This window comes from Cucumis melo, chromosome 5, assembly GCF_025177605.1.
Source record: "Cucumis melo cultivar AY chromosome 5, USDA_Cmelo_AY_1.0, whole genome shotgun sequence".
Classification (NCBI taxonomy): domain Eukaryota; kingdom Viridiplantae; phylum Streptophyta; class Magnoliopsida; order Cucurbitales; family Cucurbitaceae; genus Cucumis; species Cucumis melo.
Window position 1 is genome coordinate 30,061,551 of NC_066861.1, and position 24,548 is coordinate 30,086,098.

The window sequence follows — 24,548 nt, forward strand, 5'->3', positions numbered from 1 at the left end:
GTTCGCCCAAAATTCGGCGCGGCTAGGAGGTTGCTTATAAATGGAAATAAATGGAAAGGGTGTTAGGTCTCGAACAAGTGTGCGACGGTATTTTAAAGGTCGGCCACGTTGAGGCGGCCCTTTTCACTCCTTTTTCCTCGCTCGTATTCAATCTAGGGTTTTAGGTTTCCAACTTCTCTTCCTCCCCTTCCCCTTCCCCTTCCCCTTCCTTCTCTACTCATCACTATTCTCAATGAGTAACAACAAGGACAACTTCAATGTCTCAGATCTCGGTTCCGGTATTCTAATTCTTTCTCTATTCTTCTTTTTATCGATTTTTCATTCCTCGTTTCTTTTTTCACGAACTGATTTCGAGCCTTTTTGTTTTTAATTTTCAAGCTCTCAATGAGGAGGATCGAGCAGGCCTCGTCAACGCTCTTAAGGTACTTCAATTTATTATCTTTTTCTTCTCTAGAATCAGGAATATATTCTTCCCCTTGTTAGTACCCGTGTTTGGTGTTATTGGATTTGAATGCATGTTTCCATACTCTAAAACATTAGTTGATATTCTGAAGTTCGGCTTTGGCGGTGATTGACGTTGCTTGAGTTTTCGATTCTTGGCAGAATAAGATACAGAGTCTTGCTGGGCAGCATTCCGATGTCCTTGAGAATTTGTCTCCTGTTGTTCGTAAGCGCGTCGAGGTGCTAAGAGAGATCCAGGCAAGTATAATTTTCCTGTTTTTGCAATTGTTTGGTGCTAAAGTAGAGGAATTAATGAATTGTTTCTATTGTTTGACTTATTTATAATAATTTTTTCCATTCGATAGAGCCAACACGACGAATTAGAAGCAAAATTTTTTGAGGAAAGGTTGGCGCTTGAGGCTAAATATCAGAAATTGTATCAGCCACTATACTCTCAGGTGTGAATATAACCTATGTAAGCCTTCATGATGTTAGAATCTTGTTTAGTTGTTGATTGATTTCCTGGTCCGCAGCGATTCAATATTGTAAATGGCGTTGTCGAAGCAGAAGGAGTTCCAAAAGAATCCGCTGCCGGACAAGAGGACAAGGACGCAGCAGGTAATTCATTGCGGTCATCTGGTCTTGATGATTTTCTTTGTGATTACGTATTAAGTGTTTTTTGCCTTTGCAGAGAAAGGTGTCCCCGATTTTTGGCTTACAGCAATGAAGAACAATGAAGTATTAGCTGAGGAGGTTTGTGTTTTTTGCTAGTTTTGAAGAATTTTCTGAATAGCAAATTCTGTCACCGTCTATCTTATCTCTTGGTTGCTTTATTCCAGATTACCGAGCGTGATGAAGGAGCACTCAAATACTTGAAAGACATCAAGTGGTGTAGAATAGATAATCCCAAAGGCTTCAAGCTGGAGTTCTATTTTGAAACTAATCCCTTCTTTAAAAATTCCGTCTTAACAAAGACATATCATATGATCGATGAAGATGAACCAATTCTTGAGAAAGCAATTGGGTAATTACATTCTACTTCATTGGTTGTTGAGATTCTGTTTAGACTGAATATGTTGGCTATGATGACATACTAGGAACTTCTTTGTTACACTTCAACTGAAAACTATAATCTCTTGTTGGCAGAACTGAGATTGAATGGTTTCCAGGGAAGTGCCTTACTCAGAAACTTCTGAAGAAGAAGCCTAAGAAGGGATCGAAGAATGCTAAGCCGATCACTAAGACTGAAAATTGTGAAAGTTTCTTCAACTTTTTTAGTCCACCTCAAGTACCCGATGATGATGAAGATATTGATGAGGATACTGTAGGTTTATTATCCCTTTAGCGAGAAATCATTATGCATTGCTTTTGCTGTTCTCTTATTTATATTTTCTCTCGTGTCAGGCTGAGGAGCTACAAAATCAAATGGAGCAAGATTATGATATTGGGTGAGTTATTGACATTCTTAATCTGTTGAGAATTGATGTGTTAATTAGTAATATGCAATAGGTTGACTTGTCTATGTTTGTGCGATAAGGTTGTTTCATATATGAGACTAGTATTGTTGAATGGATTTCAAGCTTTGGGTGGATTCTGACGTCTTTAATTTGTTTATTCTTTCCCTTAGATCAACCATTCGAGACAAGATTATCCCCCACGCCGTCTCATGGTTTACAGGGGAGGCTATTCAAGATGAGGAATTTGAGGACATGGACAATGATGATGAAGATGATGAAGATAATGATGACGAAGAGGATGATGATGAAGACGAGGATGATGAGGATGAAGATGATGATGAAGACGAGGAGGAAGATGAAGGGAAGTCAAGGAAAAAGGTAAAGTCAATTTGTTGTTAGTTTGATTTGGCCTGTTTTTGTATATATTCTTCTCCATTTGGTATTATTAGTTAGAATCAACTGTCTTTTAATCTTTTTTCCATTGGATTGGGTCTTGGTGTTGCCGTGGAAGCAGCCCTCAGCTGGGAACAAGGTACACTTTCAATCCATTGTTGAACAAATATCTGACCATGAACATGTTTGAACTTTTGTCTATCTCACATATTATTGTTGTAATTTTGTTGGGTATCTACAGAAGGGTGGACGAGCAGCGGGTGGGGATGCTCAGCAGGGGGAGAGGCCTCCAGAATGCAAACAGCAGTAGAAGTGAATTCGATTGGTCGGTGAGACTGTCTTGTGTCCGTCGTCTTTTGATAGTCCGCTGTACAAGTAATTTTTGGTTGGAAAGAGTGAGGGGAGGGAAGGGGCTAGGGGAATGGGTTTGCAGTTTCCTATGGGTTCATCTCTCTATTGTCTATGATTTTTACTTCAAAATTTTCTTCTATGCATTCTGGTACTTAAAAAAAGGGGATTTAGGAGAGTCCATTCCCTTTCCTTTATTAGTATTATTATTATTTTTTTTCCTTCGATTTGTCGCTGCTTGTGAAGAGAGGGGATGGGTTTTTTGCTCTGCTGCGTCGTCTGTTGGGGAAGAAGTTGGGGATTAGTTTCTATGTGAAGTTGTTACATTTATTGAACCTGTTTACAACATGTTTGTTGCTTTTATTTATATATTGAGATCTCTTTTAGTTTTGGTATAGCTTCTTGCTTTTTCGCATTTAATTACTTGGATCCTTTTTAATTTGGTTTATTAATTTAAATATTTTATTAAACAAGTTTAATGCGTTTACTCCGTGCCCCATCTTAATTATATATTAAAATCTTTTTTGCACGTGACTAATTGATATAGGAGATTGTTGTCTTAATTTTTTATTTTGTTTTAATAAAAGCAAGGAATGATTAGTAAACAAATAACACTCTGAAGCTTATTATATAATACCAAAATAATAACATTGAAACCTAGATTCCAAAATTTGAATTCAATGAACTCAAAATAATGTGAGTTCGATAACTTCATTGCGATCGTGGCAATATTGGTAATACTGCAAAGAAACTCTGAATGTCTTCGCTGTTCCTTTAAAACGTTAGAGGAGTATAAGATTATTCAACGTTGGTATATCACTTTATTTTTCCCACCATATCAGGTTTGATAAATAAATTGATAGAGGTGTTTTATATTTCGTGCAAATTAATAGTCCGAAGAGTACACACACTTGTGTCAAATTTTTTTCACAACTCTATTCAAGTAGTCTACATAATTAAAATCCTTCTTGACATTTTTAATGTTACATATCTGACATAACCAATTAAATCTCATTGTTTTGGTAAAGATTGTACCATGTAAAAGAGAATTTGGATAGCTTAGAGTTCTTGTTTAATTGTCACATTCCTAGTTATGCATTAAATTGTATACCCATGAACTTGTGTGCAAAAGACAAAAGTTGCCCCTTCAAAATTTCAAGTACTCCCGTAAAAGGTTAGCGAAAATTTTAGGTATTTTCTTAGTGTGAATACTCATTACATTTTCTGTTCATCAAATCAACCACTTTTTTAAAAGTAACTATGAAAAGATATATATAAATGAAAAAGTAAGTGTGAAAGGTACATCAAATTATATAGGGTACATATCTTGTTGTGCATGTCATATCCATCCTTACGACTAAACACTCGGAAACTGATTTTCCTAAAATTTAAATTTTGAGCCTTCTTCAATTCAATTTTATTTTTAAAAAGTCATTTCGAGTGATTTTATCACTTTTATTATGTTTAAAATTTTTATCAATATGTTTTTAATCACACAAATTTAATTTTATACTTTTAAATATAATTTTTATATCATTAAATTTTACTTTGAAGGATTAAAAGTACGTTTTAAAGTGATTTCTAAATGGTGTGTGTAGGGTCCAGCCACACGCTACACACACTCCAACTTTCACCTCTTAAACTTTTAGAATCGTTGATTTGAAAACCAATGGATAGTTACATTGTCGTTATGATAGACTCGCATAAGTACTCCTAACAATTGTCTGTTCAAAATCTGCATGAGCACTTCTAACGATTGTCTGTTCAGAATCTAGATGGTTTTACGATTAATGGCTCTGAGGTACTCTTCCTCTGTGGATCTTTTGAGCTTTCCTTGGTATTGCATTAAAAATGTTTTTCCTTGTGGGTTCTCGTTCTCTTAGGAAGTTAGGTTCTCAGTTCTACTCCTCTTAAAAGATTACTCTCCCTAGTGGCTCTTCTCTTCTTACGAAAGAGATATTCTCCCTAGTGGATCATGTTGCTCTTAAGGGATTTGGCTCCGTATAATGGGTCTTTCCCCTCTCAAGAGGGTCTTTCTTAGGCTTTCCTGAGCTCGTCTTGCTATCTAACTCATATGACTTTACTTCTCTTGCGCTTACCTCATGAGTCCCATATAATCGTCTATGATCTCTTCAATAAGTGCTTCTCTTGAGCTCTTTTTAAGGTTTGTTTGAATTACTTTTGAACGTACCTCATGAGTCCCACTGAGCTACCAAGATCTCTCTCATTAGTGATCTTATACTCTCTTCTAAACTCCTCTCAACTGTTATTGAGTCCACTTCATGTGTCCCATGAAGCTATCTAAGCTCTTCCCCATAGATTCTCATCTTAAACTCTTTCGTAGGCTCATTTAAGCTTCTCTTAAACTCTTTCGTAGGCTCATTTAAGCTTCTCTTAAACTCACCCTATGTGTTTCACGGAGTTGTATAAGCTCTCCTCCATGGATGCTCATTTTGAACTTACTTATAGGTCCACCGAGCTCTCTCTAACCTCTCTTAAGCTATATATCCTCTATGGATTCTCTTACCCACAACATAACTGATCTTGAAAACTTATCTAAACAGGAATGTTTGAATGTCCTAGTTGGGCTTGCCAAATAATTTGTTCGTTGAGAAAAAAAAAAGGCAAAGAAAAATTCGTAAACTAAAAAAGAGAACTATATGTTCAAAATAAACCCAACTAGACCTAGGGGTTGGAGGACCGGAGGTATGATTTTATTAAAAAGAGAAAAGAAAATACAGAATTAAATGAAATTAAAAAAAATTAAAATAGAAAGTGAGGTGATCCAATATTTGGCGCACACAGTAATTAAAGTAAAGATGTGGTCCTAAGAGTATAAATTCGATGTTTTAAAGGAAACGACAAACGTGAGTATTACTTGAATTAGTGTCCCAAATCCCACGTGGCGACCATGCATATTGATCGGTCCCAACCACCGCATCAGCCGAATCGAATTGAAGCCCCCCACCCCCTATAAAGCCAACAACGTGATTACTTCCCGCTGCCCCTCAGCTATTCCCAAATTCAAAAGCGACAATATATATATATATTAATCATACAATTAAAGTTAAACTTCAAGCTTTACTGCCTAATTAATAGATTTCCAAATAATTGAGACTGACTTTACGTTTAATATGACATCAAAATTGTAAGTTCGGATTCTAAAAAATTCGTCGGTTTATCAAGAGCTCTAATTTAAAATTTGTTGGACGAGTACGTAACTTCACAAGAAAAATTAAGATATCACTACCTTTTTAAATGGGGTTGAGAATACGATACGTGGATAGTTTAATTTTTATTTTGAAAAAAAGAAAAAGAAAAAAAGGATTCATTGAATACTTGAATGGACAACAAATGAATCCAAAAAATTCCATCTTAAGTAACCGAAAATCTTGTGTACCCTACTTTCCATTTTCAGTACCAAAAATTCAATCTACGTTTATCAAAAACAATTTCTCTGTTTGTTTGTTTCTTTTTTTTTTTAAAATTACACAGGTGAGTGAAAAATTAGATAAATTAATGAATGAAAAATGATCCTACCTGATGACGGTGCTGAAACTGGAAGCGGCGAGTCGGTGGATGAAAAGATGAGTCAGGTGGTAAAGGGAGAAGAGGAGATAGATGAAGTAAGCACGGCGGCGACGATGAATAAGGCCGGGGTTTGGGCGAAACCAATGGAAGGATTGCATGATTTGGGGCCACCGCCGTTCTTGAAGAAGACTTATGAGATGGTGGAGGATCCGGAAACCGACCCGGTTGTATCTTGGAGTGAAACTCGTAAGAGTTTTATTGTTTGGGATTCTCACCAACTCTCTAAATTTCTTCTTCCTAAATACTTCAAGCACTCCAATTTCTCCAGTTTCATCCGCCAGCTCAATACTTATGTCAGTATTTTTTATTCTAATTTGTACATATATACATATGTTTGCTTTTTTATTATTTAATTACTTTTAAAAAATTTGTTCTTATTTGATTTTCTTTAGAAAATATTAGTTTATTAACTTGTTTCTGTGTTTGGTTGTGTAAATGAAGAAGTGAATTACACAAGTTCTGGTATATGCTTACTGACAAACAAAGGAAGTTAGTAACCTAGGATTATTTCAAAACTATTACGTGTGTGTTCTTTTCTTTTCTTCTTTTCTTTAGTTTCTAATTTTAAAACTATCTTATAGAAACTTGAGATGTATTTCAATTTTTTTATAATCGATATATATTCGAGGCATTTGGAATGTAGACAAATGTTTTGTTCTTTGGACGTTGCTTTGGTAATAGTGCATAGTTGTTTAGTTGGAAGTTAAGAAACATTAGAAAAAGAAAGGAAAGTAGAGTTTATGGATAAACATGGAAACTTCAATGGTAAACGTAGGTCGTTAGACCAAACACATTTTTAGTCTTTAAGGGGTATAGAATATAAATATATATATATATATATATATTGGTGTAGTGGTGAGTATTGCTGATGTGTGGGGATTGCAGGGTTTTAGGAAGATTGATTCTGATAAATGGGAGTTTGCAAACGAAGGATTTCAAGGAGGGAAGAAACATTTACTGAAGAATATAAAGAGAAAAAACAAGTACAATAACAATTTCAAGAAGCAGCATTTAGGCTTGTCCATCAATAATACTACTTTAGAAGACTTGACAAAGCCACTATTAGTGGAAACAGAACTACTACAAACTCTTAAAACTGATAACAACATTTTAAGAGTGGAGATGTCCAAATTGAGAGAGCAGCAGCAGGACTCACACAATCAACTCACCCTCGTCGAAGAGCGTGTTCGATGTGCCGAATCCAAGCATCAACAAATGTTCTATTTCCTTGCCAAAATGTCGAGAAACCCTGCATTTTGTCGACAGTTGATTCAGAAAAGAATGCTCAGAAAGAAGATGGAGCTTAGTAATGGGGATCATGAGTTTGGAAAGAAAAGGAAATTACTTGCAGTTCAAGCACATCAAAATCAAGTTCAAGAAGAGCTTTCGACCTTGCACTCTGAACTCACTGAAATGTTTCCAGAAGTTATCGAACCTGGACCTGGACCGATCGGAACAGTGTTTCGAGAATCGATAGACGATGATATATCAGAAAATATGGTTGTTGATGAAGGATTGAGTAGTAATGACTCTTTTCTGAAACTGGATGATCTGATCAAGAAGCCTCAAGATTGCCCCTCAGGTTATGTACAGAAACAAGCTTTCTATGGTTTTGTTGGATCCCTTCCATGAGTACTTTCTTATTGAATAAGTACGAAATCCCCTGCACCTATCATTCCAAATAACTACCATTGTATATAAATCCTCTAAATAATGACAAATACTCCTAAACTTCCTCACAAAGATAGAATCGTTTCAAAACTTTCTAGGAATTTCTTAAACAGTACGAACCTCTGTCATATCGTTCTAATTCTTAGTTGTTTGTCCGAAATACTTCCTATAAATGTCTATTTTTGACTCTTTGGTACATTTAGGGGTATTTTATATGATTTAACAAATATAAATTGATGTTATGTTACTTTGACACCTTTGCAGATTTGGAGATGGAATTTCTGCAGTAAATGTGTTGTTGGGTTATAGTGGTAGGGAATATCAATAGTACTTGCATACTTGTAATTTTACTGGGAAGTTTGTGGTTGTAAATACTAAATAGTGTTTGTTAGTATGCATTTGAGATTTATAGAATTTGGAATTAGTTTGTATATCTTTTGATTTTCTGTTGATGATTAGGCTTACAACATACATGCAATCATAACAATACTGGATTGGATGATAAAAGCAGAAGAATAATGGAAAATATGCAAGTATATATGTTGAAATAAATATGCAAGTTAAATTTGTTAAATTAAGATTTAAACATTTACTTGTTTAACTTACAAATTATTTTTTAAGACAAGAGCCAAGGTTAAGAGTTTAATTTCTTAATAGCTGGACAACAAGCAATTTCTTTTTATGAAACTATGATGAATTTTCAACTCATTAAAAAAACAAGTCAACAAATTTGATCACAAGTTAGCTATTAAATTAACTTTTTCTTAGTCTTGAAAAAAAAAACAATTTATTGACATTTTCAAATGATTTTTGGATTTTAGGGACTAAACAGCTAACGTTGAAGACAAAGGTAGACAACAATTTCCTTTTTTAACTCCTTGAGGTCCTTTTTGACCTTGTAATAATAATGTATTCTCAATTTTTAGAAGGTATCGAGTACATCATCATCTTCAAGTAAATTTGTTATTTCTTAGGGATGTAAATAGGTCGGGGAGGTCTTTTTGGACCAATCCAAAATTTCGGATTGCCAACAAATAATCCAATTAAGATGTTCATACCCGATCCAACACTGCGTTATTTATTTATTTATTTTATTTTATCTTTTAAATATATTATTTATTAACTTCAAAGGCTTAAATTTGATACATTTTAATAACTAAAATTTTATAAAACTCAAATATTAAATGTCAAAATTAACACATCTATTACAAACTTAAAAGAAAACTTATCTATAAATTATAATATTAACTAACCCAACCAAACTCTCACAATTTGTTTGATTAGTATGAATTGTAGGTTATTTGAACAATCATAGTAGACATAGCTAACCCACATAATAGATCACTTATGTATGTGTCGATCTTTTTTATCTTTCTTTATATTATTTATTTTTCGATTTTGTAACAACTAAACTACACATATAAAAAAAATACTATATATTAAATTTTAATAGAAGTACTTTTACCCAAAAAAAAAAAAATTGCAAAGTAGAAAAGCTCAATTAATTAATACTTATTTGTTCAATAATTAAATTGATGGTGTGTACTTTCCTACCACCAAACCATAACATATTAATAAAAACTAATTGATTTAGACTTTACAAATATGCACCCAAATATAAATCTTTTAACTTCACACATATTTTTAACTTTAGACTCTATAATTTAAGAAGAAGAAGCAGCAGCATAAGAAGAAAAGGTTATATTTTGCGTGAAAGTTACGCGGTAACGTGGTAAGTGATGAGGTCGCTGCATTTTATTAGTATTCATAGGTGACTCACTTTTAAACACGCATTTTCACTTTACCTTCCATTTCCTTTCTTCAATTTCTCACCTTCTTTATTTTTTATTTTTATTTTAAAAAACTAATATAATACTCCCACGTTATTTTCATGGCCCTAATTCTATCAATTAAATATTTATATATTTGTTAATGCCTTTAAAACATGTTCTTAGTTTAATTCCTTTCACAACACGAAACCAACCAACTTTTACTGGTTACCGCCCGTTGATAGTTTTATCTTTGTTCTAGTGTTTACTGAAACTTCAAAAACCGAGTTGAGATATAAATAAGAATTTCTTTCGATAAATATTGAAATTACAAAATTTTTTGAGAAAATTTAGTTTCTTACAAAATCTCAATGTGGATTGATCTTGAGAATAAACCTAAGGATACTTCAACAACACTAATTCAAATTAAATTAAATAATAAGTTAATTAAGCTTTAGAGAGTAAATGGTTAATCATTGAACTGAGGAAATATAAATTGAAAATTTAAGAATTTATTGAAATTTATAAGATTCATTAAATAATTTATTTATTTTTATTAATTTTTGTTTCAAATAAAAACTCTAAACTCTAATTTTTCTTAGGTTTAATTTGACACATTTTTCTTAAATTATTTAAAATATTTATTTTATTTAATATTGAATAATGTAAGAAGAAGTTATTTTAAATAATAAAATTTACAAATGTTTTATATTATCATAATTTATTTGTTTTGCTAATAAATACAAATGCTAATCTATAATATTTTGTAAATAAAAGAAGAACCATTGTGTCATATTTGAAAATAAAGTTTTAACATAAATGTAGAGTGTGCTCCAAATTCAAATGAAATAACATAAATTGGCATAATCAACAAGGAAAGGGAGAGTTGAAAAGTGATAGCAAAGAACAGCGCTAAGTTCAGAAGATAATCAATAGGGACAGTAACGACTTTTTTCTTTTTTCTTTTTTCCTTTTTCTTTTTCTCTCTTGAATATATATATAGAATAGTCAAAAATTGATTATATTTTCTCCGAATTCCGTTTCCGTTAGGAGTAAAACATTACCATATTTATTAAAGCTTTTTAACCCAACCCTAAGCCTATGGAGTGATCCAAAGAAAATGATAACCAAAATTCCTGCCCTAGATCTCTAATTTCATTTCTCCCTTCCTTTCATTTCTTAATCCATGAACCTCCGATTCTTCTTCTCTCCCTTCCCATGGCGCTGAATTTTGAATTCTTCGCCCTCCACTCCCTCGATTCCATCTTCAACTTCTCCTAAATCATCTTCAATCTTTACGCTTCTCTTTCTTCTTCTTCCTCCTCCTCTTTTTCCCCCTTCCCGGATGGAACCTCGCGTCGGCAATAAGTTTCGCCTTGGCCGGAAGATCGGTAGCGGCTCCTTCGGGGAGATCTATCTTGGTTCGTCTTTCTCCTCTTCTTTTTCTTCGTTTCAGCTTCTCATTTTGGTGCTGTATTACAACAACTTAATTTTAATGCTTCAATTCCATCTGCAGGTACTAATATACAGACGAACGAAGAGGTTGCAATTAAACTCGTAAGTGTTCTGATCTTATTCAACACTGCGATTCTAACTCTATTTACTCTCTCTCTCTCTCTCTCTCCTACGCTTGTTATTTCCCCTCCGGCTCCACGTTTGTGGTTCTGAAGTCTATATATGCCGGTATTTACGATGAACTGTTCACTTACTACCGAGCCAGGTTTTCAATTATATTGGAGGTGTTCCGGACTTTGGTTTTCTATCAGATATGCCAAGTGGAGATGTTTTGAATGAGAAGAACGTTAATGTGTAAATTGATGTTTCGGTCTTCTTAGAATAGGACCGATTCGTGTGACACTTAAAGCAAATAGCCGGAGTTTTTAAGTTTAGTTGAGTGAAACGTTGATCCTCTCTGGTCACGCTACTTGGAGGGATAGTGAATGCTAAGAATGTTAATGTTTGAATCGAAGTTGCTGTCGTCTTAGAGAAGCAGTGATATATGTGTTACTTGGCTAAAATAAAGCGAATAGAAATGATATTCGTGTTTAGTTGAGTTTGGATGCGTAATTATCTGTTCGATGTGTTTGTGACGCTTCGAACTGAATCCTGTAGTTTTCGCTTCATTTTTCTTTCCCGAGCCATTTGATATTCTTAGTTAAAATCTAAATCCAACTTGCATCATGTTCCTTATTGGCAGGAAAATGTCAAGACGAAGCATCCTCAGTTGCTTTACGAGTCTAAGTTGTACAGAATTCTTCAGGGAGGAAGTAATGATATATTCTTCTACTTTTCTTTTAATATTATTTGTCGTTAATTATCTGAGTTTACTTTACATTCTGAAATCTGTTGAACACAGCTGGGATACCTAATGTAAGATGGTTTGGAGTCGAGGGAGACTACAATGTTCTTGTAATGGATTTGCTTGGTCCCAGCCTTGAAGATCTTTTTAACTTCTGTAGCAGAAAGCTTTCTTTGAAGACAGTTCTTATGCTTGCAGACCAAATGGTAGATTTCATTAAGTAAATTGACATCTGATATATGTGTGTTTTCACTTTGCTGTCTACTACAATTCAAATAGTAAACACAATTTGGTTGTTTGCTCAGATCAATCGTGTTGAGTTTGTCCATTCTAAATCCTTTCTACATCGAGATATTAAGCCGGACAATTTTCTGATGGGGCTTGGAAGGCGTGCAAATCAGGTTATAAGAGTTACTAGATGCTGCAAATTCACTTGAATTAAATATTAGTCCAGTCTGAATAAATTTTAGTTTTGTAAAGAAATGTAAGGATAATGCATGATTTCGATCATAACACGCAGGTTTACATCATTGATTTTGGTCTTGCTAAGAAGTACAGAGATAGTTCTACCCATCAACACATTCCCTACAGGTTATAAGAGTTGCTAGATGTTGCGTTTGACTGTTCATGATTTTTTTATTTTATTTTTACTTTTATTGCAAGCTTTGTTAATCGTTCCTTCTGATTGTAGAGAAAACAAGAACTTGACTGGGACTGCAAGATATGCTAGCATGAACACCCATCTTGGGATAGGTAATTCTTTTACCTTTCTTTATATTAATAATATTTATTCTTTGATCGTGCTGTTGTTTTATAATTTGAGGCTATTGTTTGAATGCTTCGTCTTGCAACATTTGATAGTCAAGTTGCATGTTGGATTGTTTTGACACAATAATAATTGTATGTGACATCCACTGGTTGTGAAGCTGTGGCCAGCTAGTAGAATGGACACAAAATGAAACAGATACTGTGTACCGTGATATATATACTTCATAAGAATTAGGACACAGACCCAACATTAACACATTTGATGAAATCCATATTTGAAAGAGTAAGCACAAATTTATTGAACTGTTAATTATATTTGCTACATTTTCGAGCTTTCAAATATGGTGAATCATTTGAGGTGGAGATTTTGTTTTCTTTGGCAAACAAGAAACAGAGAGTTTAATTGATATTCAAGAGATAACAGAAATTTAATGAGACTCATATAAAGAGTACTACAAGAGAGCACCCGGAGAAAGACAATCCCTTAGGTGTACATTTATGTTGACAATCCCTTAGACAATCACCAAAGGAGAAAACTCATTAGATTTGATTTTGATATAAATGATAAATAGTGTAAATAGTTTATATTTTTTTATTGTTCTTGAAAAAACCTTAAGTAAATCTCAAAATTTGCTATTTAAATAACCTCTAAAAAATAAAGTAATTTAGAACCTTTCACTTGATAATTTAATGCGATAAAAAATAAAGCATGTTAACTTAGGAGTGTTTTGGTGCAAAGAAGCACATTAAGAAGTCATATAACGTTTGATGAGTTCTACTCCATTCACTTAGTTAACATGCCTGCCTTCAGATATTGCACTGGTTCTTTGTCAAAAAAAGTCCCAACTACTTCTGTACTGTAACAATGAGCTCTTCTTTTAAACCAATGAACACATACTCACAAATGATTACTGTAGGAACAACAATCGATATGGCATGTAAAGCAAAACAAATTGGTTTTGACCAAAGCTATAACGTTAAGTGTTCCTTTATAGTTCCTTACGTCTTACCCCGATCTTTATAATTATTTTTGCTTCGTGTATTCATGGGTGGATCTTCTACCAACATTATAAAAAATAAGCTCGAACCATGCACGAGCACAAAGAATGTTTGCCCCTTTTTGGGCTGTAAATGCTGTCCTGGCTATCTATTATAGATGATACACTTGCTTAGAATTAAGGCTCACCTTAACATCTATGTCCGTTCCTGGGAAATAGTTTATCATTTTCTCTTCCTTTTATTAACGTAGTAAGTGTCGTCTTTTATTAATTGTCTTTTTCTGGGTTTCAGAGCAAAGTCGAAGGGATGATTTGGAGTCCCTTGGTTATGTCCTCATGTATTTCTTAAGAGGAAGGTGATTAGTTTTTGCCACTTTCTTTTTGCTATTCATTACATCTTTTCTGGTGCTAGTTGACTTAGTATTACATCCTCTGTTCTGGTAGTCTTCCTTGGCAGGGACTGAAAGCAGGCACTAAAAAACAGAAGTACGAGAAAATTAGTGAGAAAAAAGTTTCTACATCCATTGAGGTAAGTTGATCTCAAATGTAAAATTTGTGGCATTTTTCACTACTTTTTGTGTATAAAAGAATTTAATTATTTTCTAGGCATTATGCCGTGGATATCCATCAGAGTTTGCATCATACTTCCATTACTGCCGATCACTACGTTTCGATGATAAGCCAGATTATGCTTATCTGAAAAGAATATTTCGTGATCTATTTATTCGTGAAGGTTTGAGTTCTTTCCTTCTATATAGTTTATCCCTGGCGTTTTTCTCCTCTTGTCACTAATCATCTATTGTCTGTTTGGTACTCTTGGTTCTTTTGAAGCAGGTTTCCAGTTTGATTATGTGTTTGACTGGACCATTTTAAAGTATCAGCAGTCACAGCTGGCCACTCCTCCAACACGTGCCCTGGTTAGTTGTACATGACTTGCTTTTGTTGTGCTGAGCAAACCCGTTATTTTAAGCGTACTGGATGTAAATGTACTTAGTTTCTCCATAGGGAGCCGGTGCTGGAACCAGTTCTGGAATTCCTCCTGGTATTGCAAATCCTGATAGACAGACAGGTGCTGTTTTGGTTTTGATTTTGATTTTGATTTTGATCTTGATCACATCAATGATCAAATTTTTGCTTTTGTCTATCGGCTTTTGTTGTTGGGCGATTAAATCTCTTCTCCTGCTGCCGTTTGACTTAGGTGGAGAGGAAGCACAACTAGCTGGGATGTCTTTGATGGATTCATCTCGGCGGAGGGCATCCGGTTTGGCTATGAACTCGACTTTTGCCAAACAGAAGAGCCCAATTGCCAATGATGCTGCAGCAGTTCCTAAGGACGGTGTGGTACGTTTGAGGTTTATCAATTAGTTATGACATCAATTTTTATTTTCTACGAGTGAAACCACTCCAGAAGTTCTTTCAATCGATCTAAATAAAACTTTTTAATATCAATTTTAATTAGTAGTGTGAAAATTGTCATTTTAATCATTTAAAAATGGCACTGATAATCGGACAATTGTTGTATTGTTTTGCATAAACATTATTCGCAATAATGCTTTTAATTTGTCGAACTAGAAAGACGATAGTCTTACTACAGTATATTTCGAACTTGTTCTTGATTAAATTTTCTAGGTTATAATAACGTCTTGAGTTGCGGCGCATTGCAGTTTTCAGGGCCTAATATTGTGGGACGATCAAGTGGATCATCAAGACGTGCCGCAGTCTCGAGCAGCCGGGACCCATATGTGGGAAGCGAATTGGATCCACACCGATCAAGAACTAGGGATGCTAGTCCTGGGGCACTGCACAAGAGCATGAGTGCACAAAGGAGCCCACCAGTCGGACCTGCGGATCCAAAGAGGAGCGCTTCTGGAAGGCACACAGGACATGGACATGTAAAGAACTACGACTCTGCGTTGAAAGGAATTGAAGGACTTCAGTTGGAGAACGACGAGAGGGTGCATTATTAAAAGTAAAAAGCTCACTTTGTACAAGAATTTTTCTTCCGGTGTGGGACAACACTCGTGCAATTTGCCGCTCTAGAATTTTGGAGGATTTTCTTCTCCTTTCATTTCAAAGGGGTGTGGTGATTTGGGAACATACTCCAATTTATGATTCCTTAAGACAACAAACAAACCCACAAAAGTCTTTTATTTGGGATTTGTTATTGTAAAGTCCTTCACAAATTCGTCCCACTATTTAACATACATTTTACCATCCACATGTCTTCTCCCTTTGTCCCACTAGAAAAAACCGTGAAACCTTGTGAATTTGCTTCTTATATTAAAACGTAAATTTGCCCCATGTACATCTTATGCTTTCAAGTCTCCACCTCATATACTCTCTTTTTTCCATTTACACTTCAATCCATCTTTACGTTTTATATAAACGAAAAAAGTGAGGGGTCTTTTCGTATAACAAATGGTAAGGATTTTGCCACTTCTTCACCATATTTTCAAAATATTTAGCTGAATTTGCTATCGATTAAACTAATAGAAAATTATAAAAAATGACAAAATAAATAAATTATTTACACGATAAGTATTTTTTATTTCTATCTTTTATTATTCTTGCAAAACCTCTTAAATAGTCTCTAAATTTGCTTATTTAAATAATATCTAAATTTTCTATTTAAATAATATTTAAATTTGCTATTTAAATAATCTCTAAATTTGCTATTTAAATAATCTCTAAAACATAAAGTAATTTAGAACCTCTCACTTGATAATTTACTCACTAAGAACGTTTTCACGTTTGAGAACTTAAAATCTACCATGCGAAAAAATTAGTTTTATAAAACAAGGTAAGATGATAAAATAGGGAACCTTTTTAGAAATTGGCCATTGTGTTGAAGGTTTTATTATAGTTTGTGCCTGGACGTTTTATCTTTTGGTAAATGAAGCTCCGGTAGAGTAGTAGTCTGAAACCCATGTGGAATTAGAAAGAAGCCTAAATCAATTTACAAATATAAGTTTAATAGGAAAACATTGAATCGGATCTCAGAAGGTGAAAAGAAAGAATACAAAATCTAGTAAAAGCAGTTGAGGATTTGATTAATGAAACAGAGTGGGATTGCTACCGTTTAACCGCACACTCCATAGTAGGTCTTAGTCAATGCCTTTGCGGTTCATCAAGTCATGATAATAGAGTAGAACGCTCATTGGTTGACCTAGAATGCTGAATATGAACCAGAATATCATGTTCCCAACCTGACATTCATAAACAGAGAACATAAATAATAGCACAACCACAGCCTCTTATTAGCTTCCACAACTATTGCTTTTTCCATGCGTATTCGATTTTATAGAATTGAACAGAATAACTTTCTTATCAATGCACTCTACGCAAGTTCTGAATTCAGATGAAGCGTCCCTGGTATTTACTTTAATAGACGATAAGTTCACAAATAGGTGCTGCAAACTTGAAGATTCCTCAAAATTTGTGTGCAATTTGATATTTTCTAGGAAGAGAGTGGCATACCATAGAGTTTTGGAACATATTTTGTAGGTAATTTGTTATCAAAACCAGCGGAACCTACATCAAGCAAGAAAACAGTTGAAGCAAAAGCAAAGAGGAGGAGAGGGAACCAATCAAATTCACGTCCAGCACAACGGGCTATGATGTGAAATTTCTTAACAAGATGGAAGTGAAAAGATTTGACCTGAAACATAATTCCAATAAAGGCCCAGAGTTTGAACATGTGGCAAGGAACTGCAATGCACAACTGCAGAAATAAAAACAATAAGGAATTTAATTAGAATACAATACAGACTAACCCTCCACCAAACATTATCATTGTACTCGATAATCGTGGAACATCTATGTCAACATGACAGTTCTTTGAGCAGCGAAGTTTGAAGAGGCAAGTAGAGGGCAATTCCACAGATCATAACTATTAAAATTGATTCAAATGAAATATCTTGGCCTTAAATTGAGATTGGATTTTTACATTTTTTTACAATTGACGAGAACTGAGTATATTGCTCCTTTTCTTTTATATCTTTCCTGAACTTTTGGTGCAGAACAAGCGCAGGAAAGATAATTGTTTGCATTAGAATAGAAGCTATGGCAATTCCAAATCATTCAATCATGGTTTAGGTATAAACAAAAATTTCCTTATTCCGCAAGCCAAAAATTCGATGAAGCACAACAAACAAAACTTTAGAAAAACTAGGAGATATAACACTGATAAATGAGAAGCAAGAGTTATACCTCATGGAACACCGCAGAAACTAGGAATGCAATTACAACTGCTACTCCCTGCATGTGTTTGTTTAGGGGAAAAAAGAAATACAGCAATTAATGCAATAATTTTCTATACAACAATTAAAGAATTTGAATTTAATGCTCGGTTCACAGATGAAATTTTCAGAGTCCAGCTAAGAAATTGGCAGATGGACAAGTCTTCTCTAATCCCTAAGACTAGATGAAAAAGAAGTCAAACAATGCAGAAAACATAAAATTGATCGTGGCAGGTTGACAATTAGTTCATAATATGTCGCTCATAAAAAGGTGAGCGCAAAGAATCTTGTGTAGATTCCATTCTTGAATGTGCTCCTATAACGAATCCCCCAACTCAATTTTCCAAGTCAAATTTGATTTAAAAAGCAGATAAGTGCCAGTCATTCAATAAATTCCAAAAGATAGGTGTTTCTTTTTCAGTTAGGAGTAAGCTTGCGGTCAAGCAAAAAGTACAGCAAAAAGGTTTGTGTCGTGCCTATAATTAACATCAAGTTGAATGTTATCACATTGGATAAATAGATGCCAAAATTCCTTGGTCAGATTTATTACCTCATCGCTACCTGCCTACCCTTACGCTATTATTTAATAATTGTAGATGAATTGGTGATTGATTGAAAATGAAATTTTGATAAAGCATTTACCAAACATAATATTTTGAGTAATGAAATGAAATCATCTTTTGGGTGCTGAGATCACTGATCCTTAATAAATAGTTGACAAGACCACCAAGGTGTGTTCATTTTTCTTTAGTGATCACATGTGTTGTCTCCCTCTCTATTGAAAGTACTAAATTTCAATAAAATACATTACCATCTTCGTCCATTAGGTAATAAATGCAACGAACTTAACTTTATCACGGACAACAGGGAAAGAGCACCAAGCATTCATCATTTTAAACATTTTCAAGCATTTTTTTATCATATCAGTAAAAAGTGAAATCAACATTTGAAGGTTAATATGGTAAATATATATTGAAAAATGTCAATACACGAAGCTGACACCAAATAATTATCTGAAAAATAAAAAATAGCGCAAAGTACAGTGTGTAAATTTAGTACCTTCGGTATCCCATTTCTTAGGCATGGAAAATAGATGTGGCGAACCATCCATTTGTGGACAGGCTGTTTACAGAAGTCAAATCAGTTGCACAGTTAATTTCACCCTCTTTCTTTTATACACGGTTAATTTCAGACATAATTAGTGACAGTGATTAGAGATAGTATGCTGTAAGTAGGAATTCAGTGTGTGCGCTGTGCATGTTATACAAACACTTAGTAAGTATTGGTTGTATTATGAACTAAAAATATTAAACTAACAGCGAAAGTTTGGACATTATGATAGATCAAAGCTGAGATAGAAAATCACTTCGAAAAAGTGTGGGTTGAGAAACATACCATATTCCACATCCTCCAATACTGCAGCCATGGTGACAAAGGAAAGATCAACACAATCAAGACAAATAGTTAAAATTTTCTTCCAAAAAAGGGAAGAGGTGAAGAAAGCGTCAGAAATAATTTTTCACTGGGCATATATATATAACCTCTTCAACTGTTTTGGCATTCCACCAGTCCTTGTAGAACTCCCGATCTCCAAAACAAAGAAGCTCCGCCAATATATTTAACCTATCAGGTGAAATCAAACTTCTTAATTTCTTAATTCAAAGCTCAACCAAGTGATTTAATCCAAAATGTTCTAACTGTTGCAGAAACATACCATAGGTGGAAAAAGCAGTAGAACATGCAGAGCCAAACATATAAATTTGGCACAGAAAGCTTTAGGATCCTCTCTGTAGCATACAAAAGGTTACCCTTCAAGGGGTGTTGAGAATTTTTGACGATGGGATTTATGTACTACAAGATCAAAAATTTGAAACACAAAAGACTCATCAATTTATGCAGCTTAAAAATAAGACAGAGCCGGAGAATTATTAGGATTTAAGAGCAGGCAATACCTGTTCAATAATGAAACCCATAACACCTGTGAATATTATTAACTTAATAAATTGTCGAACCACCCAACCCTTTCGTATGTGTGCTGTTCGTGGGTAGCTTGGCTGTAAAAACAATGCAAAAATTTCCCATCAACAGGAATAGAATTGATCACAGTGGGTAACAGAAATATGGACAAGCAATTATCCACACATGATTCATGAACGTGGAAGACTGCGATACATTTTCTCATTAACACAATACCTGATAACATAAAGTTGGAGCAAGCATAAAGTAAACCAAACTCTTGAAGCTAACATTGTGAGGGTCCTCTGGGTCCAGGGAACTAGGCAAGACATCTCCCTAAAGAAATAACTTTATTACATTAGAACAGAAAGATAACAAAACATCAAGCATCATGCAGAAATAATGGTAATATACATATTTCTAACCATAGCACAGAATGAAGAGGATAAAATTTAAGAGTATAACTTCAAATAAACTTGGAAAAACCAGTAAAAAGTAAGCTATCTAATCAAATCTGGCTCTTGGTTCCATTGCCTCAGTTCTAAACTTAAAATGTTCAATAATATTCTTTTGAACGAAAAATAATAACAATAATAATCAAATAAAACACTGTAATTTGAGACTAATAATTTATTAGAAACTCTATACAACTCAATGAATACTATTTTCCTACAAAAACACTTTGTTTGGACCTATGAAAGGAAACCAGATTGATACCTGATCAAATGATCTGGAAATTTTTCTCATGTCATGATTCGTATGGGCATATGAAACCAATTTCAACCAGACAATGCATGCAAATAGCATCAAGGTTACACCAGACAAAACAGCAGAGTCAAACCTGCCCAGTTTAAAATCATAAAATAAGATCGCAGGCTTCAAATTTATATCGTGAGATTTCAGTTAGGATCATAGAATCTAGCATCATTCCCATAGATAAACAGTAGATTACATTCTCCAGAATATCTAGAAAGCAGAGGAGACTTAAATGGTATACTACTTATGCAAGTTCAGTTATAGATATTAAGAAATAATAGTGTCCAACTTACAAGGCTCCAATGAAAGTAAATGCCGACATGCCCTTCCTAATTATATAATAGATATTGAGAACGTTAACGATAATCTTTATGAAGCTAGACTGTGTAGCTAAATGAAGCTAGGCTGTCTCGATTTTTTCGTCAAGCAAATTAGACCAGATTTTAACACTATTCTGATTTCTGAAAACAACATTGCAAGATAACTATGCATAAAACATCCATAATGACCTATCTTGTCAAAGTCAGCACGGTTTCATTACCTCTTCAAAAGCCTTACGTCAAGGTTAAAAATATATAATAACATCAACCCCATCCTTCACTTATATAAGAAACTTTATCATGCTAAAACATAGGTAAGAACATATAAATAAAATGAGAAATTATCTTAACATCGTTCTCACTCAATTGACAATTTTCCCAGTGAGTTGCCAAATGGGAAGAGTAAACCATAACTGACCTGAGAATCATAAAAACTGGATACAGAACTGCAGTAGTGGTTATAATAACATGAAGAAAAATAATAACCTGCAATTACAATTTCAGCCATTAAGCATCCAATTATCATGTATACAGTCAAAATCCACCCAAAGGAACAATTATTATCCTGAAGACGTAAAGGAAATAAAAGAAGGGAGATCTCCCATAGAGTTAACCAAGAAAACGTACAGGCTCAGATATATCTTTCTGTGAAGCTAACTTCTCAACAAGAAAGGCAGAAAGAGGGAAGACAGGGAGAGAAAGGCTGCAAGAGCGAGGCATTGCCTAATATCAGATAATAATTTGAAATGCATTCACCGATAAATCAGTAATAGCTCATGCATCTTAGTTTAGTAGCACAAGAAACAATAGAGAACTTACCAACACATTAGGAGTGGCCAGTCTCGCAAGGATCTTGAACTAAACCAAAAACCGGTTTGAATTAACAAGCCATACTGCATAAAGTAACCAAACGAGGGAGAAAGAGAGACTACATTAAACCTAAGAGATATTACTCTTCCAAAATAGACCAAATGAAAAACAGTGGAAGAAATACGTAAAAAACGACCACTGAATGGATTTAACTTCTTCTACATTGTTGTGAGCCAAGTTTAATGAACAGAGTATAGAGGAGGCACACCTTCATAAGATTCTCAATGATTAGTCTACTGTTTACCGCAACAAGCACTACTATACAGAGGTTGAACAGACCTGCGTGGCTCTGTCATTTAAAGTTAATAAAATTATCAGCATTACATATATTCATTAACCATCAAATCAGATCTAAAACCTTAGGCCAGAAATAACACGGCATGTTAACCAAAGGTCTATAGTTCTTGAGAGTATAATACACTCAATGAAAATGCAAGTTTAATTGTTCTCATCACAGAAAAATTCCTCGGAAAAGCAGTCGGCGTAAGCATGATTTCACGTAGAAACAGAAAATCGACTTTAGCTAGCTGTTTTATGATTCCAGGTACCAGCTATACTGTTTAAGCTTACTTATGATAGCAAAACGGAAGAACGGATATATGTGTGAGTGTGTGTACACAATTGTAATGGTGAGTACAATTATATTGAAGCCGAAGCTAAAATAAACAAGAATTACCACCTACCTGTCTGAATATCGCATCAGAGCTTAGAGGACTTTCCTTCACTCGTCTATGAGCCGGAGCAGAAGGTCGATAAGCAAATTTCACAGCAGAAACATCAGAATTGGCTTCGCCTCGACTCTCCGCCATTTCACCAGAAACCTTCTCCGTTTCTATTAGATTCGGATTTTCAACAGCGTCATTTCGATCATTATCCTCCTGAAACCTCTTGGCAGGCGATAAACCATTAACAGCTGCATGATCTGGAGGCGAAGTATGAGTACCACGAATGTCCGGTCTGAAAATTGTATCAGACTCAGTTCCAGCGGTGGTAGCAGAAGTCGGTCTCCGACGAAGGAATCGTGTGGCATCTAAGTCGCTTAAAGAGCTATCCGAGGGGGTTGTACTCTCAAGCGTATCGGCGATCGCCATGGAATCAAGAACAACAATGAGAGAGAAATTTCTGGAAAGAGGAAGAGAGATTATGAAGCGCGGATAAACAGCATACAGAGAGAGAGAGAGAGAGAAAGAGCGGGAGAAATGGAAACTTACATATAGTCGGTGAAGATATGAATGAAAGCAAAAGGAGAGGAGGAATCCTGAAAGAAAACCAAAAAAAATAGGAGAGGGAGAAGAGATTTCACATTCGAGAGAGAGAGAGAGAGAGAAGGAAATGAAATAATAGGAATTTGAAATGGAACAGACCGCAGAGAAATGTCAAGAATCTAGAGATGCCACACTTTACAAATTCGCGACGTGGTGACGAACCAATTCAACTCCCACCGCTTTTTGGCATTTATTCACCCAATAATTTATCATTCGAATTAATTTGGTTTCAACATCCCCCAGTTTAGAATTACATCGTTGACATATTTATCTTATACTACAATTATTAATTAAATAATATCAACATTAGTATCCTCTCATTAATGTCGTTTTTATCTTTCTACAAAGAATTACATTTATTATTAATTACAAAGATACTTTGACGGATTATCTCTTTAAATTAGTTAATAACTCCTTTACGTTTATTACAGAAATATATATATATATATATAAATTCGTACCTATAACCTATGTGCTATCAAATATAGTATCATTGTTGGTTTGACTTGTGAATTAACCATGTTGTTTCAATAAAAAATTTTATGGTATTTTTTTTTTTTATAAAAAAAGTAGATTTATAGTTGATTATTCTTGTCTTGTTACTTTAATCTTTACCAATTACAAATAACTAACTTTTCATCACTTACCTAAAAATGTAAATGTAATATGATGATGTAGTTGGAAGGTTGGATGGGTTTTTTCGTCAGTGCGATCAGGAGAGGAGGGTAGGAGAACTATCAATTTTATAAATTATAATTTTTTTTTAAAACAGTTTTTCAAAATGATAAATTAGTATTTTATCTTTGCTAATTTAAGAATTTTTTTTTTCAAAACTCAAATCTCTCATGTCTCTCCTCTCACTCTTTACTATCTTTACTTTTTAAAAATCTAGAAGCATATGAAAAGAAGGTCGAGTAAAATAAAAAATAAAATAAAACGGATATATTTGGCGTGAACATAATGACTAAGGTAAAATAAATACAACTCTTACGTAAAATAAACCCTATGAAATTACAGATAAACATTCTTACCATGAATCACAGTCCTAAAAATGATGAAGAAAAAATTGGGAGGAAGAGAAAAAAACACTTCAATGAACCAAATATCACAAACTCCTGAGACACAACAAAATTTGTATGTGGATAAAGTTGCATATAGCATAGCATGGGCTAAGAAAGTGAAAAAATGTCAATGCTCCAAAATTGTAACGATCAAAATTTTAAAAATAAAGTGACTTTTTGATTTACCCAATAAAAATCAATTTATCATTTAGTCTGTAATTTAAAATTAGAACAATAGATTTTAAGAACGATGTCTTATTTAACAGTGTAATCATGTACACGTTATCTCATAAAAAAAAAGTTAACAAAACCCGAACAAAAAGACCAAACTAGAATCTTTTTATAGG

General features: G+C 34.1%; 4 protein-coding genes across 6 annotated transcripts; 3 read left to right on the top strand and 1 right to left on the bottom strand.

Annotated features, from left to right (window-relative positions):
* The first annotated feature begins 19 nt into the window (after window positions 1-19).
* LOC103498568 (nucleosome assembly protein 1;3-like) lies at window positions 20-3,036 on the top strand. Of its 2 annotated transcripts, XM_008461209.3 has the most exons (12): window positions 33-278; window positions 379-422; window positions 604-699; window positions 807-899; window positions 975-1,059; window positions 1,133-1,194; window positions 1,281-1,465; window positions 1,588-1,765; window positions 1,846-1,889; window positions 2,069-2,276; window positions 2,413-2,430; window positions 2,533-3,036. In XM_008461209.3, exons 1-12 carry the CDS (start codon window positions 233-235, stop codon window positions 2,599-2,601), a joined length of 1,128 nt encoding a protein of 375 aa, XP_008459431.1. In that variant the 5' UTR covers window positions 33-232; the 3' UTR covers window positions 2,602-3,036. The 2 variants fall into 2 exon arrangements, with proteins under 2 accessions (XP_050940872.1, XP_008459431.1); XM_051084915.1 differs by lacking the exon at window positions 2,413-2,430 and having other exon boundaries at window positions 20-278.
* Window positions 3,037-5,709: 2,673 nt separating this feature from the next.
* On the top strand, window positions 5,710-8,332 carry LOC103498575 (heat shock factor protein HSF30-like). Of its 2 annotated transcripts, XM_017045706.2 has the most exons (3): window positions 5,710-6,523; window positions 7,116-7,812; window positions 8,166-8,332. In XM_017045706.2, the coding sequence occupies exons 1-3, from the start codon at window positions 6,170-6,172 to the stop codon at window positions 8,189-8,191; spliced, it is 1,077 nt and encodes a 358-aa protein (XP_016901195.2). In that variant the 5' UTR covers window positions 5,710-6,169; the 3' UTR covers window positions 8,192-8,332. The 2 variants fall into 2 exon arrangements, with proteins under 2 accessions (XP_016901195.2, XP_008459445.2); XM_008461223.3 differs by having other exon boundaries at window positions 5,713-6,523; window positions 7,116-8,332.
* Window positions 8,333-10,708: 2,376 nt separating this feature from the next.
* LOC103498584 (casein kinase 1-like protein 1) lies at window positions 10,709-16,040 on the top strand. Its single transcript, XM_008461235.3, has 14 exons — window positions 10,709-11,091; window positions 11,187-11,227; window positions 11,868-11,937; window positions 12,027-12,175; window positions 12,275-12,370; window positions 12,490-12,560; window positions 12,661-12,722; window positions 14,028-14,091; window positions 14,180-14,264; window positions 14,342-14,468; window positions 14,570-14,652; window positions 14,741-14,804; window positions 14,934-15,076; window positions 15,400-16,040. Exons 1-14 carry the CDS (start codon window positions 11,016-11,018, stop codon window positions 15,700-15,702), a joined length of 1,434 nt encoding a protein of 477 aa, XP_008459457.1. The 5' UTR covers window positions 10,709-11,015; the 3' UTR covers window positions 15,703-16,040.
* Window positions 16,041-16,648: 608 nt separating this feature from the next.
* On the bottom strand, window positions 16,649-23,247 carry LOC103498593 (diacylglycerol O-acyltransferase 1A). Its single transcript, XM_051084916.1, has 17 exons — window positions 23,087-23,247; window positions 22,559-22,997; window positions 22,084-22,164; window positions 21,825-21,898; window positions 21,633-21,708; window positions 21,424-21,491; window positions 20,647-20,770; window positions 20,167-20,265; window positions 19,926-20,027; window positions 19,688-19,824; window positions 19,515-19,596; window positions 19,369-19,389; window positions 19,033-19,095; window positions 17,945-17,992; window positions 17,394-17,456; window positions 17,213-17,266; window positions 16,649-16,941 (listed from the first exon to the last, which is right to left on the bottom strand). The coding sequence occupies exons 2-17, from the start codon at window positions 22,964-22,966 to the stop codon at window positions 16,840-16,842; spliced, it is 1,602 nt and encodes a 533-aa protein (XP_050940873.1). The 5' UTR covers window positions 22,967-22,997; window positions 23,087-23,247; the 3' UTR covers window positions 16,649-16,839.
* Between the last annotated feature and the right edge of the window lie 1,301 nt (window positions 23,248-24,548).

What these genes read in the sequence shown, in the direction of transcription:
- LOC103498568 (XM_008461209.3), top strand. Translation starts at nt 233, where the DNA reads ATGAGTAACAACAAGGACAACTTCAATGTCTCAGATCTCGGTTCCG. An exon ending in AGGTGCTAAGAGAGATCCAG is followed by an intron (nt 700 to 806) that starts GCAAGTATAATT and finishes TCCATTCGATAG; the next exon opens with AGCCAACACGACGAATTAGA. An exon ending in ATTCTTGAGAAAGCAATTGG is followed by an intron (nt 1,466 to 1,587) that starts GTAATTACATTC and finishes TCTTGTTGGCAG; the next exon opens with AACTGAGATTGAATGGTTTC.
- LOC103498575 (XM_008461223.3), top strand. Translation starts at nt 6,170, where the DNA reads ATGATCCTACCTGATGACGGTGCTGAAACTGGAAGCGGCGAGTCGGTG. An exon ending in TCCGCCAGCTCAATACTTAT is followed by an intron (nt 6,524 to 7,115) that starts GTCAGTATTTTT and finishes TGGGGATTGCAG; the next exon opens with GGTTTTAGGAAGATTGATTC.
- LOC103498584 (XM_008461235.3), top strand. Translation starts at nt 11,016, where the DNA reads ATGGAACCTCGCGTCGGCAATAAGTTTCGCCTTGGCCGGAAGATCGGT. An exon ending in AAGTTTCTACATCCATTGAG is followed by an intron (nt 14,265 to 14,341) that starts GTAAGTTGATCT and finishes ATTATTTTCTAG; the next exon opens with GCATTATGCCGTGGATATCC. An exon ending in TGATCTATTTATTCGTGAAG is followed by an intron (nt 14,469 to 14,569) that starts GTTTGAGTTCTT and finishes CTTTTGAAGCAG; the next exon opens with GTTTCCAGTTTGATTATGTG.
- LOC103498593 (XM_051084916.1), bottom strand. Translation starts at nt 22,966, where the DNA reads ATGGCGATCGCCGATACGCTTGAGAGTACAACCCCCTCGGATAGCTCT. An exon ending in CTGATGCGATATTCAGACAG is followed by an intron (nt 22,165 to 22,558) that starts GTAGGTGGTAAT and finishes TTTAAATGACAG; the next exon opens with AGCCACGCAGGTCTGTTCAA. An exon ending in ATATGTTCCAAAACTCTATG is followed by an intron (nt 16,942 to 17,212) that starts GTATGCCACTCT and finishes TATGAATGTCAG; the next exon opens with GTTGGGAACATGATATTCTG.